Below are 18,770 nucleotides of genomic sequence, written 5' to 3'. Positions count from 1 at the left end.
GTCTAAGGAAGACATGCTACTCAGCTGTTGCACCAGGCTCTTGCCAGCTCACAAACAGCTGATGTGTGGAAGCAGTTAAACTTTAACAAAATTTTCTAGTGAAGTCTAAACTAAGTAAGGGCTATTTTCCTTCACAAATTCGAATGGCAATGGTACAAATCTGCATCCTCTGAAGGATGCATTAGTATCATGCTAAATTAATTCTTTTTTTATTTCCTGGGCTATTATTTATCTTAAAAATAAACAGCTATTTGTATTCTGTGCTCCACGTTTTGGCAAATGCAGAAATTTAAACAGACCTTTGTCTACGGATTCTGACACTCTGCTATCCTTTCGTGAGTTTCATTGGACAAAAATATAGTTGTGTTGGTGGGAGGAAAACTGGTCATGAATTGAACTTGATGTCTAGCTGTGACTTGTTCTAAGATGCCAGCTAGGATTTCCGGAATTTCCTCTGAGCCTTTTCATCCTTTTCTTTTGTTCTACTGTTAATACAGTCTGGAAATGGATAGGGGATTAAGTCTAGGAGCTGCCAATTCTTCAGACAGAGGGTCTGAAATGGTTATAGTTTGGGAAAATATAAGCATTTTAGGAAATAATGATGTCATTTAAGAAGTGAGTCTCAATAAGGTTTGCTTTAATGCAGACACCCCTCCTAAGCGAAGAAGATTTGGCCTTGCTAAGGTTGAGCTCTTCTAAGAACCTGAGTACCTCAGTCCAGGTGTGGTGTGTGATACTTTCAGCCTCAAGGCCAAATGTTAATTTGAAAAAAGTCAAGGGGACAAAATGAAGTTGAGGTATTTTGGCCTGCTGAGGGAATGCCAGAAAAGTGCGTCTCTCAATCTCCCCAGGATTTCCACAGCCATTGAGCAGGCTGGCCTGAAGCAGCGAGTTACTGCCCATGGACAGCCCGTGGACACTCCGCTGAGGATATATACACATGTAGATGAAACGGGCAAGGCTCTGGTGGCCTCAGCTGCTGGCTTGAGGCAAAGGTGGGGAATGCTGGTTCTGTGTTCCTTCTTTTCAAGGAGGAAGCTGGGCTGAGAACGGTCTGGTAGCGTCCCCAAAGAAATGCATTTTCCGTCTGACCAGTTGCCTGCAATAGCCACAATTTAGGGCCACCAAACTACTGTAACAGACCATGGGAAATGGGTAAGGATGTTTCTGCTGGTGTATTACAGAAGAGCCAGAAAAGTAGAATAGAAACCAAACAGGAACTCTGAAAATCCTGGCTGCTTGAAAGTAAAGTGTAATTCAGGAAATAAGGATGATTTTCAATTGAATTTTACACTAAGAAATACACTCTATAGCTTTTGTATTTTGCAGAATTATACATAAAATTACTAAGCAAATAAGATAATCTAAATATTGAAGGATTCAGTGTCTTAACTCCATGAAATTATAAATCTAAGAGAAACCCTTTGGCTAGTAATGTGATGTGTCACACACACGCTGTGAAAGTTTATTGTCATTCTCTCATACCAGGCAATTCTATTTTACGCAGCACTGTTTGAATGTGTTCCCTTCTTCTTAACAGTAAGATGGAAACAAAGGATGAAATCTAAATAGCCTTTCACCACTGCAATGTACCATGTAGTAGATTAATGGACAGTATCAGGAAAGGGAGATTTAATTCCAGCAAATTCAGGAAATTTACATACTGGTGCCAAGGATTTTTCCTCTTCCAAAAACTATGTACAAATGCCATCAACTTCTTGGAGTAGCTCTGGCTGGAGACAGCCACACTGATTTGGTGGAAAAGTTTTTTGAATCAGTGTAACATCTGTGACAAGTGGTCACTGCCACATACTTCAGAGAGCGCTTCAATTAAAATAGACTGGACAATTATTGAATAACTTTATATATCAGGTGGACTTTAATTTATTATTAGTTAATACCTCATATAAAATAAAAAATAATGGGAGGAGGAAACTCTTCTTGAAAAATGTAAGTTGTGTGAGAAGTGTGCAGACCCTCAGGTTATCTCAACAAGAAATATGCCAAATGATGAGGAGAAAGTAGTTTGAGAATGAAGCCAAATCAGAAAGCTTGTTTTGTGGAAACAGTGGAGATCAGTGGAGGAAATGTCCCAGCTTCCTTGTTATGGCCAATTTGCAGTTTTAATAAAAAAATAATAAATTAATATGGTGACTGCTAAGAAAGCGAGTTTGATCACAATTTGTGGAGGTCTAATGTTGAACCGCTAAGGCTAAGGAAATGCAAACACATTATACGAGCAAAGTCTCTGAGAGCTAGACTGCCAGGTTTAGGGGACATGTGAGCAGGAGAAAGGGCACATTCCTTGGGACTTGTAGGAGTGAGGGTTAGGAGTGCTGAGAACACTCCAAGCAGCTACTTCAAGGAAAGACTGGACACCAGTCTTGAAGTACAAAATCTGCGAGCCTGAGGGATTTATTGCTCTGCAATTAGCAATGAAGGAGGAAAGACATATAGAGGAGGTGATGAAGAATAACTTTTGTTGGGGTGAATTACATCAGGGAGTCTCCAGCAGATACATCTGGGATGAAACAAACTGTCCTTTAAGAATGAATGGAATTATTCTCAAAAGAAAAAAATAAATCTACTAGAATGAGGAATGAGCATGCTGGGGAGGGGATAAAATCTCAAGCATGGTATAGAGCCAGAGTTCAACCGGAATGCCTCAAAGCCAGCATAATTAGGTTGCTTTAGCCCTTTTATAGATCCCTATTGGCTTTCTAACTGAAAATCAAAGTAGTACAGGTCCCTTCTACAGACAAGACCAAAGTAACCCTTACCAGTTGGAAGCTGTACAGCAGGGCTCTGGTCTTACCTGGTAATGTACTCCCCAAACTGGTTTTCCTACTGAGCAAAGAAATGTTGGGAAGGCATGCTCTGATGGTCTTCATCTGCTTATGCAAAATTTTTGATGGGCAATTGCACTTGTTATGTTTATAGCACATGCACTCTGTGATTTTTTTCTTTAGTGAGAAGTCAAGATGCAAGCAAATGGCAATTTATTACCATTTGGTAAGCATACAACAAAACAAAATGTTTGCAGAGATTTGAGATACTGGATTTGTGGTTGTACTTTTTAAACAGAAGGCTTTTGAGTGTGCTTTGTTATCTTTTCAGTTTTTGTCATATAGGGAATTTTTTTTTTACAAAGTTAGTTTAAACTTGGTATATGTTCCCTGCAATGTGAGTACTAGTTTGTGCAAATCTACAATTTTGTATGTGCTAGATGAGCAATTGCAGAGTATGTTACTGTGAAGACTGCTCCAGTTGTTCAAAGGAGGTGTTTGTTACGCAGTCAGCAGTGTGGGTAATAACTGCTCCTACATTATTGTTTGAAATATGGTGAAGCTATTAATGAGACTTGATTAGATATTTCAGTTCGCTGTTTATCTGGGAACAATTCCAATACTCAAAAAGGCAAGAAATTTTATAAAGGAAAAAAAAAGGTAGCTGAAATCTGCAGTAATTACTTGACTTAAGGAGCTAGGTCTTTTAGAAAACTGAGAGGTTTGTGTTTGCTTCCCAGGATTACTGTGCAGACTCTTTTGAACATGTTCCACATAGTAAATCAAACTGTGGAAGGCAAAGCTAGAAATTTCCCAGTTACATTGATTTAAAATCACATAAGTATACAGCTTCATATGAAGTATTTAGCAGCCTCAGCAACGCTGCTGACAAGCTCAGTATAAAACATTAAGGTAAAAGTATTTAAGAAAAAAATCAATTTAAAGGTCACCAAAGAAGGTCTTACCAAAGTACAGTGCTTTGCTTTGTCTCTGATGTCCAGCAAGAATTTGACTGAGGAGTGTTTCTTGATCCATCCTGAAGAACAGATTCTTCTTATGCAAATACTGCAAGTCTTACTTGCTCCATATTAATTACTTTTTGGAGTTAAAATAATCAGCTTTTATTATTAAAAGGTTAATCAGCATATGCTGATGTATCAAAAATGATTCTGATATAGGCATTTCTTAAAGAAATAAAAAAGTTACAGTATTTGAAGCTAATTTAGCAAGATGTGATCTTGCTGCTTCTTATATCAGTTAAGTGCTGTTTATTTATTCACAAAAGCTTCCTTTTATCTCAACTGTTTGCATCTTCCTTAACATTAGTTTAGGTTTCCAGTGGCATTTTCTAGTTTCCAGTTACAGTTCAACTGCTGCTTGGATAAGCTGTGTAGCACTCACTCAGATTGTATTGCTCCTCCCCCATTTTGGCATTAGGATATTAGTTTACTTAATAGTCTAGATTTCTAGAAATATATTAGAAAGTGAAATGGAAACTCAGTGGTGAAAAAGATACTAAAAATATACAATTAGCATAGCAATCTTAAGGTATGCGTAAGTATATATAATACAAATTCACATTTATATGTGTATATATAGAGAGTGGATACAGTAAATAATACTAATACAAATGACGAAAGAATCCTGCAGTACATGAGAGTATCCATAATTAGTTATGTACTTCCATTATAATCCTATTCCTGAAGTGTCGCTTCTGCTAACGATACACACAGATCATGCTTATTTAATGATTTGCTGGCATTTTTTCTCTTTATACATATACATTATTCCTGGGAAGTCTAAGAGACCTGCACAAAACATAAGCTGCTACTTGTTTTTTAGAAAATGAACCCAAGCAGGAAACTAACTTCTGCTCATTTTAGTTTTTATCTGTTGCACATTTAGTGTATAGTTTTTGTAGTATATAATATTAGCATATAGTTTAGTACATACTAAGTAATAGTATGTACTGCTTAGTATTATGTTAGTAATATATTTAGTATTAGTACAAAGTTTTCTTTCTTATAGGGTGAATATTGCACTATGTATATATGTCCTGTCTAATTTATCTTTATGAAAAATCTATTTTAAAAATTTTTTTATCTATTCTTAAAATCTTCCTCTGTTAATCCAGAAAAAAAACCCCAGGTAAAACACCATTGAACAGAGTTTGTTCCATTGTTTCCAAAATATCTTTTTTTCCTCCTCCAAAATGAAATGAAAATATCTATTGCAATTTTTTGTTACCAACATGGCTCTAAATGCTAAGTAATGTATCACAATTTTGGATGGAGGTGTGTGTAAGCTATACAGCGTATTATGAATAGAAAGGAATAGAAATCTTCTTATTCCCTGGACTGCATTGTAGTATAGATCTTATTCCTGTATGAAAACCATTTTCATGGGAAAAATTAATATATGCACAGTTCAGAATTGAATGGTCTTATTTCATTCCTGGCATTATCTCAGGCAAATCATTTCACATTCTTAAAAGACCTACGGTGCATCTTTTTAATAATATAAATTCAGTTGGATCATTTAAGAGCTCTGCTTCTTTAGTTTCTGTGTTTGATAGTTGAATGAAACAACAAAAGCATCTTGGAAGCAACTATTTTTTTTACTTTTGCCCCCAGGAATTATTTTATAGCTGATTAAAATATTACGTGGCACCATGATTAGGCCCAGCATTTTACATTAATTTGTCTGTAATTTGGGCCTAGCTTTGTGTCCCTACAGTTGCACTGAGGGAAATTAAATGAGGAAACAAAGCTGTGTACTGCACATGTCGTTTGCTAATGCGACAATGGCAGCTGCTGCAAAGTGAATTTTTCAACTCTTCCTTTCCCTGAAAGCCTGGGAACAAGATTGCTTTGTACCTTTTTCAAGCAGTTAAATTTAACTTTTTATGTAAAATCTAAGACTATCGTCAGGACAGACTGATGCAAATTTCTAAGGCATCTCTATAATTGCAAATACAAAATTCAGCAGAGCAATATTAAATCTAACTTCAGAGTTAAATAAGGTGAATAATTGAATCACAAATACAGACACACACAAACACATTTTATACATGAGCCCTTAAAACTTACACTACTGGCATACAATCATGTGTATGTTTATAATACAGTCATTTTGTCACTTGTATGTTAAGGAAAGGGTTTACTTGCCAGTGATAACATAGGCTGCCTTTTGCTTTTGAATTGAGCTATCACAAAAGCTAGAAACCATGCCCAGCCAGCGTGTAACCAGGGCTGTAAATCTAAATAGGTCAGGTCAGTGTATTTGGAATAGTTTTTATTTGGTTAACCAGTACAGTTACAGGGCCATCATACAAGGATGGTTAGGCTTCCATCAGAGACAGACATTGCTATGTAATCCTCACGTCATGTGAATGCTCATTCACGTAAGGGAGGGCTTTGACGTTAGCTGGGGAACTGGCGCTCTTCTCAGAAGCAGCAAACCTTTGATTTCATGGCTGAATTATTCTATTACTTTTGCCTATTACTGAGCTCCACTGAATTGGACAAATCTTATTCATTCATCACGTGTTTGAATGAACGATGACTGTTGTTTGGCTCGTTGTGCAGGTTGTAGTTGGCACTGCTGCTCAGCACGAGATGACCAGTGGGTTAGACAAGGACTGGCAACTCTGCGCCTTCTCCAGAGGCTGGCTTTGTAAGAGTTCACAGGCTGTCAGCTCATGGTAAAGAGTATCTAGGACTTCAAATAGGTGGGCTTTTCCTTTTAAAAGAAAATTGCAAATGTTATAATCTAAACAAAGACAGAAAGTTGCAGTTTAACAATCATAACACAAGCTCTTTTCTTCATAGGTGCCATTTCAAGTAATTACCATAAAATGTCTGAATTTTGAGACCAAATAATGAATTCCTGTCCCTATAAAAATGCGAGTGGAACTGGGTTCAAGGCCTGTTTTCTCTACTGGTTCTCTTGCTTCATTCACTACCCACTGAGTTCTCATACATACTTGTGTGAGCAAAGACTATTTCACGTCACAGTGAAGAGTTGCCAATCCAACCATCCACTTAGTCTTGTCAAAGAGGAAGAAGATGTTTGATTACAAAGACTTAGGAAAGCTGCTTAAACCGTATCAAGTGCACAGACAGAAAATTGAAAGCGGAGAAGATGAGCCATTTATGGCAATGGTGATGCAGAATAGACAGAGCGCCGCACAAGGTTACTTCACTTGTTGGTGTCGTTTTAGGAAGCTGAGCTGTGCTGCAGTTACAGAGAGGGAGGTACTTTGTTTCAGCAGCATCACTTGGAGTCAGTGTTCCTATGCAGGATAAGTAGTAGTACCTTCTGGACACTTGTGTGCTGTGGATACTAACAGTCTCTTCTCTTGTTCTCGCCAGAAGAATATCTGACCTATGGCTCAGATACGGTTTCTCTCTGTGTTGGTGTTCTGGAGCCAACAAAGGTCTGTCTTTGCCTTCTTTTCTCTGCTTCCTCTGCAGCCATGCTGGAACAGCACAGCTTAACTCTGGGCTGCCTGTGCCCTGAATTGCTGGACACTAGTAACAAGGCTTTGAAACTCCAAACCCCAGAATGGTTTGTATGTTATTCTCCCTAAATCACTGTTAATAATATTCTCCAAAATTAAACCCTCAGGCCACAGCTAGTCTTTTATAATCTTGTCTTTGACTACTGTCTGCCTCTTAAAAGCACCTCCGAGCCATGTTCTTAGGCTTGGTACAGGATGTTCATTTCTTGCAGGTAAGTACAAATGCTTCGCTAATAGGAACAAAGTAATCAAATCTAAACCTCCAGGCTGTGATCCCTGTATGGCTCCTACAAAGGCAACTCTGGCACACCAGACCATTGTCAAGGGAGAAGAGTTTGCAAGTTTAATTTTCATGAGAGGAACACGAAAGGCTATTATTAGAGGAGTGCAGGTTTGATCTGATTTCTTTACAGAAATATTCTGTTTTGTATATCTTGTTTGTGTTGCAGCAGAGGAATACAATATGTAGTGGCATAGCAAACCTGATAAATAGGTGTCTTACACACTTGGTCATGTTTTCCACTTTCTCATATCAATGAAGCCCTACAGACATTAGTGGGGTACTGAATTGTTCCTGTAAGGCCAAATTTTAATTAAAATTTGGCTAAAAAAAGCCTTGGATGTGTTCCTGTTTCTGATGTGTCACAGACTAGAAAGCATCACTTTCTATAGGTAATCTTCTTGCATAGTACTTCTTTCTCCCTCCCCTGTCCTCCAGTATTTGAAATATTTTTTTCCTACTCATCTGTTCATTATCTAGTGTTTTTCCCCAAAGGACACTTTTTATGCTTCTTGGTCTTTATACGCAATTTATTTTCTTACCAGGTTGGGGGTCACGGCAGGATTCCAAAGTGCTCAGCAAGATTTTCCCCAAGGCTCGCTTAGATATGTTCTTTAAAAAACAAAATAATATTATGGCACAAATATGTCCTTCCCCAGTTTAAATGTATGCAACAAAATCTACACGCAGTGGTTTTGCATTTGAAAATTAAAACAAAATGAAACTGAATCCTGATAACACAAGACTTGATATTGCCTATATTTTCAAGCATTTTGTCTTAGATACTGCTCAAATAATATCAGTTTGTGGAGGGCCGCAGTTCCTTAATATGGCTGTAGAAAGAGAAGTAACAGTTATTCAGTGGAAAATACAGAATTTTCCAGAGTGCATGCCTAAGAAAATCTAGATGGCAAGGAGTGTAAGCAGGGCATGTACAACAAAAGCTTGTTCAGTCCTCTGCTAAGCCTGTGTTGAAAGGTGAATGGACAGACTTTGTGGTGTAATCTCAGAAAGAGGCTTCTCAGACCCAGCTGTTCTAGGAATCACTGGGAACCATTTTAGGTATAAACAAATTAGAAGAGATTGTATGTGTCATGTGGCAGGCCCACTGTTAGTTATATATTGAGATGTAATAAACGTTAGCCAAAGTGAGAGGACTGTAAAAACTACTTAGGATTTGGATGGTCTTTTTCAGTGGTAGTTTTATATTAGAAATCTGTTGGGGCATTACATAATGTATCTGGAAAAACACACTCTCCTAATTTGCTATCAAGACACTAATGCATGCTTTCTGGGAGATGGTCTTGCAATCTGTTTAATTAGTACTTAGAGCACCCGTATCTGCAGGGACAGGTTGTTCTTGTTAAAACTTCAAGAAGCAAAAATAGATGGAAGCTATTCTGGAAGAAAGACGATGTACCTCCCAGCAGCCCAGGCAACACTGGCCTTGCTTACCGATGCAGGTCATCTACCTTCTGCTTGTCCGCCCCAGTGGGGACTGGGGCATAGTGGAAAGCAGTTTGTTGGCAGGCTGGGATTACACATGACCTCTGCAACACAGTGTGTGAGGTTTTAATAGTCCTAACAGGACATGCCTTTGCCTTTGGACAGTCATTGCTTTGTGGTAGATTCTGTTGCAAATGAGGTGCTTGGGATACTTAAAACATGAAGGTGAACATGCTGGGGAAGTAACACCTAAACCCACCATTTCTGATGAATAAGCTTTCTTTTGTCTGAATTATTTCCCATCAGGGATTTAGGGGATCCTTGCTAAACTCTGCTGGGAATGCTGTAAATTATCTTGTTCATTGACAGCATCATTGCCTGTATCGGTGCTATGGGAGTTGGCAGCACACAGTGGCATGTTTCCAGCAATGATTAGCATTAAGTGCTATTATCACTGAGATATGGCACATTGTGTGATGGATTGTCTCCTAAACAGAAATGATTTGCAGTAATACAACTGACCAGCAAATGACATGTTGAAGTCTTGACACAAAAGGTTATTATGCTTGTTGCCAGTCGTAGTCTTTACTAGTTTAATCCTTCACTGGATTGTTATTGATGCATGTGTCAGACTTGCAATATGAAAGCAGACTTTCCATGTCAAGTGCTAAAATAAGTTACCAAATTATGAGATATTGCACTTGTTCCCTAGAGTCACCAGTGGAACATGAGCGTACTTCAAACAAAGTAAAGTGATCATCTGAGGAAGCATTCTCATCTCACACAGATTATGCAGAGCTTTGCTGAAAATTGAAGAGAACCCTCAGTAATTATCAAAGAAATTAGTTCCTAGCAGTCCAGTGTGGCTCCCAACGTACTCCGTGTTCTGCACATTATCCAATCTGCCTGTCTTTTGGGAGCCCTTACCATTATCATTCCCAAGCAGGAGATTTAAGCTTGTTTTCTAAAGGACTGAACTGCCATACTGGACAGGTACTGGGATGTTATTGCATCAGCTTTTGTAAGTCCATGTTTGGATTATTAATTGGATAAGAAAATTCTTACCAAAAATACCTGTTGGTATACAGGAAGGGGTTTTATCCCTTTAATACTGACTCAGTGTCACGTTAGGATGCAGTTAAACAAAGGTCCTTTTCTAGAAGGAAAAATGATCTTCTAGAATCTTTCTGATTCCTAGCGTTTTTGTTTTCCTTGTTTCCTCTAAATTTTTGTTTAGAGGATAATGAGAGCTTGGAGATCTAGATCCAAGGAGATCTCTAGGCTTCTTTTAGAAAGTCAACCATAGGGGTCTAAATGTTTTCTGCAATCACCAGGCAGTTCCCAGGGCAAACACATATAAAAATGTGTCCTGGTGTAAAGGACTTTGTACTTAATAGAAGGTATGAACATCCTTTTTAGTTTGGAAAGGATACTATCAAAACCAGTTCTAAGTCTCTGGACTGCTTTCTTGCCATACCAAGTCTCGAAGTTGTTGAAGAAGCTGTAAAACATCCATGAGCTTTTCTTCCACCAGTGACAGCCTAACTCTCTCAGTCTCCAACATCTGCAGCTCCGTCTTCAACAATTCGGTCTCCTCCACCTTTTGCTGCAGTTCACCTAGCAATGGGCCTTTCATCTGGACAATGACACAGGAAATTAAAAGCACTGGAGCTTTTCACTTTCTTGCCCAATAATTGCAAAGCTAAGTTTTCCCCCTTATCTCGTAAATGTCAGTTCACTCCAGAAGATTATCTTGAAAGGAAGTACATTTCTCTAATGTGCTACATAAAGTGAAGAATCAATAGTTGCTAGGAAATGCACGATTTGCTCTTGCACATAATGGCAGCTCATTTAACACTGGATGCAAGCAGATCATTCAGAAATTTTAAATACTAGCATTACTATTTCAGTTTTCTAATCTTTTGCATTCCTGTCATCCTCTATAAAGCATAACTAATTTGTGTGTCCTCACCAATGTAATCATATCTTTGTCTTGCAACTCCTACATATCAATCATCTGTACATTTAGGGAAACAAGAAAGTAATTAGCTAATTTTTTTAAGGTATTTTGGTTAAAAAAAAAAGTGTCTTAAGGAAAAAAAATTAAGATTCTGGTTCTGCAAAACACTGGCATGTGTGCTTTGTAAAGCATTGGTTTGCAGCTAAGCACAGAAAAGTCCAGATTCAACAAGACTTTTGAACACTACAGAAATCCTGGGCAGGAGGGGTCTCCTCAGGTTTATTAATAAAAGTAAACTTATTTTTCAATCATTACTCTGCTCAGCATTCTGAAATGTTACCATTTTTTGCAATTTCTTGTTGCAAACACAATCTAAATATATTTATTAATACTACACTGAGAAACAAAATCGTGAGGTAAATGCCCACATTTTCTGGCTCTGTTAATCCCTTTTTGTTGTCATCTTTTATCTTTATTGCAGTTTTAGAAATGGCTAAGGAGACAGTTGAACTCAAAAAGCTGAAGGCCTTAATATGCACACTATTTAATAGGGATTTTTTTTCTTTTGTGGAAATTTGTATCCTAATAAATTTTAATAGATGGGAAGGAACTTCAGTTCCCTGAAAGACAAGTGTTATCAGAGTGAAAAAAGAAAACAATCCCTGATCCACACTGAGCCTTCTAGAAGGTCATTTTAGTTTCTGACAGTGCTAATAGTATGTATTAGTTGGTGCTTATTCCCCCATCAGATGGAAATCAGCCTGTTCCATTAGCTCTCCATGAGCTTTGCCCTGTGAGGCACTCTAGCTCCTTTGAGCTATACAACAGCTACAGAAGTTTGGATCACTTAATCTGGTCCATCTGCCAAACAATGGTTTCAGCATCCCTATCCGAGCACCCCTTTTAGATGAATACAGTAACATTTTCCTGTACGGAGAGCCAACTTCCTTACCACCAACGTGGCAGCAGTCCGACTGAGAGATAACAAATGCTCTAGAGGCTGCAGGAGGTCTTCAATGAATTAAACATGTGGTTTCCGTTATTATATCGCAGATTGTCTCTGCATTGTAAATACCACCTGGCATAGATATGTACTAAACACACAAAGTAGTTATGTTCCCCCGTACAGCTGAAGCAGTGTCATATCAAATAACAGAGGGGTAAAAAGGCCATTATTTTTAAGTGAAAATTAGACTTTCCCAATATGCAATTAGACAGATGCTCATGGAAATTTATAACGGGTGCCTATCTATCCTGGTCCTGCACCCTGTCAGGCCCCTGCACCCCTAACATCACTTAGCTGCTGCATTTAGCTGCTGCTTTAGTCATGCTGGCAAAATTGCCATTCTTGGAAAGCTGCACAGGGAGTCCTCTGTCCTTTGCCGGGTGTTACTGAAAGGCTGTAGCTGTGCAGTGGGTCTCACACACAAACATGAATAGGAGAAGTACAAACTTTTCTCTTTAGTATACATGCCACTTGAGTTCTCCATAGTTGTCTAGTGTCATGACCAGCTGCTTAGTTTGTATAGACAGCCCAGGCAATATGCTTAGCCATGAGTGCCACTAGTGATATTTGGACATAGCATTTGTTGCTACTGCTGCCTCTTTTTCTTCTTCGTTTTGACTGCTCCTACAAAGCCCTTTTCACTCATATTTCCTATGCTAAAGCTAGTAAGCTGCTTTCCACAGCAGTTACACCTTAACAGCCATCTTGTCATCTGTAAGGATGCTAGTTTCCTGACACCTTTCTTTCATTTATACATATGGGTATGCATTTTTTGTCTGCTTGTTGTGCTTGAGGACAGTGGCTCACTGTACCATTAAAACATTCTCTCAAATTGTTTTCCTTAGCTAGGTTATATCTAGCACCTGTTGTTACCTTAACATTTGCAATAAGGTAATGATGATAGTTAAGCATAAGCTATATTTAAAACCTAGATGCTGAAGAGGGATGGTCAGTAGCTAAGTCACAGGGCTCAGAGGAGTTGGTTTTGTTCTTAGCTCTGTCAAAGTCCCTGAGCAAAGCCTGATTTTGGATCTGTGCCTTGTTTGTGAGATGGAAATATTACCTTGCCAAACACCAGTTTTGAGAAGTCAGCTGCTGATAGCCAATCCTCTTACAAAAAAAGGGGAGAATGCCATGGGGAAAATCTGAGCTCTGGAGTAGTGTGTACAAATATTTCTAGGACAATGAATAATTAATATGCAAAAATCCCTTAGGGAATGTAAGAGAAAATAATTATATTCTATCTTCTACAGAAGTTAAGGAGGCTCTCATATTAGGGCCATTTTTACAAGCAATGAACCTGAGATGCATTTTCAAAACAGGAAGAAAACAGTTACAGAACAGCAGAATGAAGTGCTGAACTGTGCTGTGTAATTTATCTTTTAAATCATTCTACCCTCAAAGGACTGGAGGGTGGCAAATGGAGCACCAGTTTAGGAGAGGCTGCAGACATGATCTGAGGAACAGCAAATCACCTCAAGAGTGTTCTGTCAGGCAAATTGATAGGAACTGTAATGGGGGAGGGACTTGGTGAATATATAGAGGAACATAGTGAAGAACCTATTAGATTTCTTTGAAAGGGTCTATGAATATATATGAATAATGTTAATTCAGTTGATAGAGTGTGTTTGGAATCTGCAAAAAGCTTTTGATCAGATTCATCACCAAAGACTCAAAAAAACCCCCAATGTAACTGCCACAAGGCAGTAGCACAGATCCTGCCATGGACTTACAGCTGGTTAAAAGATGGGAGTAGAGCACAGGGTGACAGACCAGGACTGAAGGTTTCACAATGGAGGGAGATAATCCTGAGGGTCTCACAAGGAGCTGGGTTAAGACCTGAGCTGTTCAGCATGTTCGTAAATTATTTTTAAAAAAGGTGAATGTCAAAGTGTTTAAGTGTTTAAGCTCTCAATACAATTTTTTGGGGCCAATCAAAACTAAAGCTGCCTGTGAAGAATGACAGTAGGAGTTCATGATATTGAATACCTATGGGCAATAAAAGATCAAATGAAATCAGTGTCAACAATGCAAAGTAAGGCACGTAGGAAAGGTACACAGTGTCATATGTATGCAGTGATGATGACTGCCACTCAAGAAGGAGATCTAGAAGAGCTGTAATCTCCTGAACATATCTCAGTGGTCAGCAGAGATCAAAAGGATACATGGTAGGAGCTATTAGGAAAGGAATTAGGGACAAAACAGAAACTGTGATTATGCCATGAAGGGCTTGCATTTGAATACTAAGCACATTTTCAGTTCTTCTCATTCAAAAAGGGTAATAGAACTTGAAAAGTACACGGAAGAATAAAATAGAATAACAGAAGTAAGTAATGGTTTCTATACCAAGAGAGCTGAGGCAGACTAGGAATGGTGATAACTGAGGCAGTATTTCTGGTAATAAAAGCCTGTAAAATTATGAGGGAAAGATCATTTGCTGATTTCCAAGAACAAAAACAAGGCGATAGTGGATGATCAGGCAGCAGATTTAAAGCTAACAAAACCAAATCCTCAAAACCTCTTCCTTTCTAACTAGTATGTGAGAGTCCTTGCCCTGAGATACCAAAAGCATCGCTAGCTTTAAAGAAAGGAAAGGCAAATTCATGGTAAATAGCTCCAATACTGGCTATTAAACATAATACTCCATGCAACATCCAGTTCAAGATGTGTCTATCGCTAATGTATTGGGAACCAGGTGAATAATACCCAGAGGAAAATCCTCTGTACTGTTTCTCATTGCTTTTCTCTAAGCAACTGCTGCTTGCCATCAGGCATGTGATATGAACTTTTCATTTGAACCTGTATGGCAGGTCATAAACTAATTGTCTTTTTAATTAAGCTGGCAGGTTGTATGCAAGCTTTTATAGAAAATAATTGGCATTTCTTTGCAACATTACACTTGGCAGCGTATCGCTTTATTTTTAGAATTCACTCATGTTTTCTTCATCTATTATCCCCAGGTCCTGACACCTTCATCACCCTGTCTTCAGTAGAAACTATTTTTAAATGTTCAGTTGTTGGAAAGCAGAACTTTCTAGACATGACAAATTTTGGAACTCTTATCCCTTGGTTTTACAAGTCTTAGACTGAAGCAATTATTAATCCGTATTTGAGAGTGTTGCTCTTCACTTGCCTGCTGAGTTTGTTACTTGTTAGCTTTGTTGTTATTTGTCTAATTTTCAGCATTGAGCAAGTCCAAATAGAAGTATATAGAGCAATATATAAGGTAGTTTTGTCAGGTCATCAGAGAAAGTGTTCTTGGTAGTTTATTTATTAAGCCAATATATTTATTTGCAAGTTAGATGAGAGAGAGCATTTCTCAGTCTTCCAATTTGCTTTGTGTCGATTACAGGAACAAGCACCTTTTGTAGCATCAACCGCCCCCCCCCAACCTATAACTGCACACAAGATATAAATGCTGGCTAAATGAAAGTAAGAGGGTTTAAGAATAAATTTCCAACAGGCTCAAAATGATTCATCCTACTAATCTTAAATACATGTCGCAGTGAGTTGGCACTGTGTCTTATTCAGCTCCCTGCTTGTCTTTAAATCAAGAGCAACAGATTCCATTTTTGTCCTGGAATTTTGTATTAATCTATTGATAATGGTACTTTTCTGAAAAAAGATGCATGGAACTAATATCCATCAGCAGATTAAAAAGAAGGCAATATGATACTGCAGAAAAAGATAAGTACCTCTGAATGGAAAAAAAAGAAGAAAACTGGCACTACCTACAGGAAGGTAGTTCCTTCCTGCAGGTAAAAGAGTAAATGTAGTTTTTTTATGTGGGCTGATGTTAAGCAGTATAGAAGGATGCTTTGTGTTGCTCTAAGGAGTATTACAGGAATAAATTGCCACTGAATACAGCAAACTGTGTAAGACACAAGTATGATTTCATTCTGTTTTTAAATTTTTTCCCTCACAAGTAAACGCTTTCATTTGATTTAGGGGGGAAATGATATGAAATACTGATAAAAATCAAAGGATGGCAATGTGTAAAAAAGTTGGATAGTTTACTCTTACTTTAAATAGTTTACCAATTAATATAATCCTTCCAGAACTACTGAAATCTTTATGCTTCTTTTAAAGAAGGGGTATAAAATACTGAACAAGCACTAACTGAACCTTAAGACAAAGCAGACGAAAGCAATGCATATGATGCAGTATTTTTGTTTCACAGAAAGATTGCTAGCATTTAAATCTATGACTATCAATGGCTGAAGTTTGCAGTATTTCAATAGTAGGATCACATGGGACTACAGGATACTGTGCTGGGGCTTTTAACTACTGTGGTTATAACCTCTGCTGAAGGAAAGTTGAACATGCTGCTAAGCCTGAGGACAATTTTCTTTTTTTCTTTTTTTAAATAAATATATCAGTCTAATCCTGAGAACCCGCCAGAGTAAACTGGATGATTTCCTCCGAAGGATTCCAAAATGGTGAGCCCCTGCATCTCAGTCAGCTGGAGGGATTTCCTGCCAAGTTACTGTGCTCCCGGAGGAGCTGGATGCCTTAGGACATGAGGAGTGTTTCATCCACCGCTGAGGAACCAATGAAAGCTGCCTGTAGTAACCCTATGGTTAACGTGCGGCTCTTTGGTCTGCAGTGGTATCAGTCCCAAACACAGCATCAGTGAACATCTTAAACCATTTAAATAAAGAGTAGTATTTGAAGAGCCTGTGTCTGGCGTACATCTCATCCTCCAAACAAATGGAGTTTCAGCTAGGAACCAGCCTAGAAATGCAGGTGTTACAGGAAAGCATGAGATGTTTGATGACAAACTTAATGGCACAGTGAGAAACATCAGCAACAGAGAGCAGAATGGCCAGAATAAAATATAAAAGCATGTGTATATCAATGTAGCTACTTAAAGATACAAAAATAACTCTTTCACACTCTGCTTGGCACCTGTTACCTCTTCCATATTTGTTTCCAGTTTCTTCACTTCATGCCCTTTAAGCTCAAGCTGTTCAGTTAGCTGTGTGATTCTTTCTGCGAGCTCCACAGGGGCTGTTTCGTAGCCATCAGTATTGGTGATCTCCAAGTAAGACATTAGCTTTTTCCACATTTTTTCATCACATCTATATATACATTAAAAAAAAAAAAAAAGTTAGTGAAACCTCACAATGAAGATCTATGTTTGTAAAGGCCAGTTTTCCTGCAAAACTCTTGGCAGCACAGATCACAAATTAGTGTCCTAGCTGACAGGGATTTGGGTTAGGTGGGAATATCCAGCATGGTGTTTCCCATGAGCTGTAAAGGATGGGCAAAGGATGTAAAGGATGCTTTTGCTATATAGTATTACTGCTTCTTACTGAAGCCAGAGTGCCTTCAGGTCATAAAATAACCTTTGCAAATGGCTTATATAGCATTAATCTCAGAAACCTACCCGCTGCCACAGCAAGGGAGCTTGGCCAGTATTTTCTTCATTTGGTCCACCTGGGGTGGCTGGTCTCCTGCCCACTTCTCCTCCTCTTCATCAGAGGCAGCCTGGCCCTCCACAGAACGGAACAGCTGATCCTCTGCTCAACAAACCAACAACCGCTTAGCAACAAAACAACAGCCCTGATGTGCTGCAGCTGTGGCAACTTAAAGTCCTGAGACTGAGGCAGAAAGAAGTGAGATTTTAAAAACCCCAGTGAAACACAGTGCAGGGTCCTTCAGCATCCATGGAAAGGGGCTTTAAAGCTAAGGCAAGGGAGCCTCAGCAAAGATCATTAATTTAAGTCTTGAAGACTTCATCCCTCTCTTGCAGGTAACCTGTAGTTGTTTCACTTCAATTCTCTTCTTTCCTTTATGTAACTATAATGTAAGGATAAGTATGAAGGATCAGTGTGTTACTAGGGGGCAATTACTGTTCTTGTATAAACTGAATATACACTTTTCAAGAGGAATGAAAAACTGTTTTACTGTGTAAGATTTTCTTCATACTCGTTAAACCAGCTGAACACATATTCAGAGTGCAGAAATTTGATATCAATGTTCTCTAATTCATTACCTTACTGTGTTTTATAGGGACAGTGATTTTAATACATAAATGTGATATTAGGCGCATAGCTATCCAATGTTTAGTTATATCTTTTTTTACCTAAACCTAATGTCTCGTCACATGCCACATAAATTGTAAATGAACTGTCTACAGTATGTGTAAATATATGTGTACTGTTACAGTAATAGTTCAAGACCTTTTTAGCTGTATCTTATAAAAGCTATCGTGTTTAACTGCTTTTTATCACAAGAATATATTTACTGGGACTTAGAGGATTATTATGATGCTTGTAACTTACTGGGAGTCTTTTGAAACAATAAGTACATGAAAAGCACTGGTCGCATCTTTATTCTGAATGCTTACTTTGAGTTGCTATCAGGTTAAGCCAATGTCAACATGATTTAAAATTTGATAATTATTTACCTCAATCACTGACAGTTAATTAAACAGGTTTAATGAATTCTAACAGAGTGATCAAGTCAAATGCTGTTACTTCTTCAAATATCAAAACACATTTGACCCTAGGTAGCATTACAAGTGTCGTGCGTACTTAGTTAATTCAGCAGAGGAAAGGGGGGCTCAAGGGGATGAATCACCCAGCAGAGACTCTCAGGTAAACGATTTTCTGTCTCATTTCAAGGACACAAGCACCTGCAGTTCAAGTGAAACCACCATTTCCAGTCCTCGCTCTTAGAAGGGCTTCTGTGCAGTGCGTCCCCAGCGCCCTGCCCGCAGGCAGGGCGCGGTGGCTGCCGGCCGCGTCGCTGGGCCGGCTGCCCTT

General features: G+C 38.5%; 1 protein-coding gene across 4 annotated transcripts in view; it reads right to left on the bottom strand.

Moving 5' to 3' along the window:
* Window positions 1-1,856: 1,856 nt before the first annotated feature.
* EFCC1 (EF-hand and coiled-coil domain containing 1) overlaps window positions 1,857-18,770 on the bottom strand; it is a 58,850-nt gene continuing 41,936 nt past the window's right edge. The window contains exons 4-8 of one of the 4 annotated variants that reach the window (XM_029995871.2): window positions 17,390-17,522; window positions 16,916-17,081; window positions 10,512-10,670; window positions 8,131-8,200; window positions 1,857-6,527 (exon numbers count right to left, since the gene is read on the bottom strand). In XM_029995871.2, the coding sequence (XP_029851731.1) occupies window positions 6,394-6,527; window positions 8,131-8,200; window positions 10,512-10,670; window positions 16,916-17,081; window positions 17,390-17,522 (662 nt within the window). In that variant the 3' untranslated portion in view covers window positions 1,857-6,393. Of the gene's footprint in view, window positions 6,528-8,130; window positions 8,201-10,511; window positions 10,671-16,915; window positions 17,092-17,389; window positions 17,523-18,770 lie in introns of all 4 variants that reach the window. The other 3 variants (XM_029995874.2, XM_029995872.2, XM_029995875.2) reach the window with 3 other exon arrangements.

The sequence above is a fragment of the Aquila chrysaetos genome, chromosome 20 (assembly GCF_900496995.4).
Source record: "Aquila chrysaetos chrysaetos chromosome 20, bAquChr1.4, whole genome shotgun sequence".
Taxonomy (NCBI): Eukaryota; Metazoa; Chordata; class Aves; order Accipitriformes; family Accipitridae; genus Aquila; species Aquila chrysaetos.
This window is presented reverse-complemented; position numbering and strand designations above follow the sequence as displayed.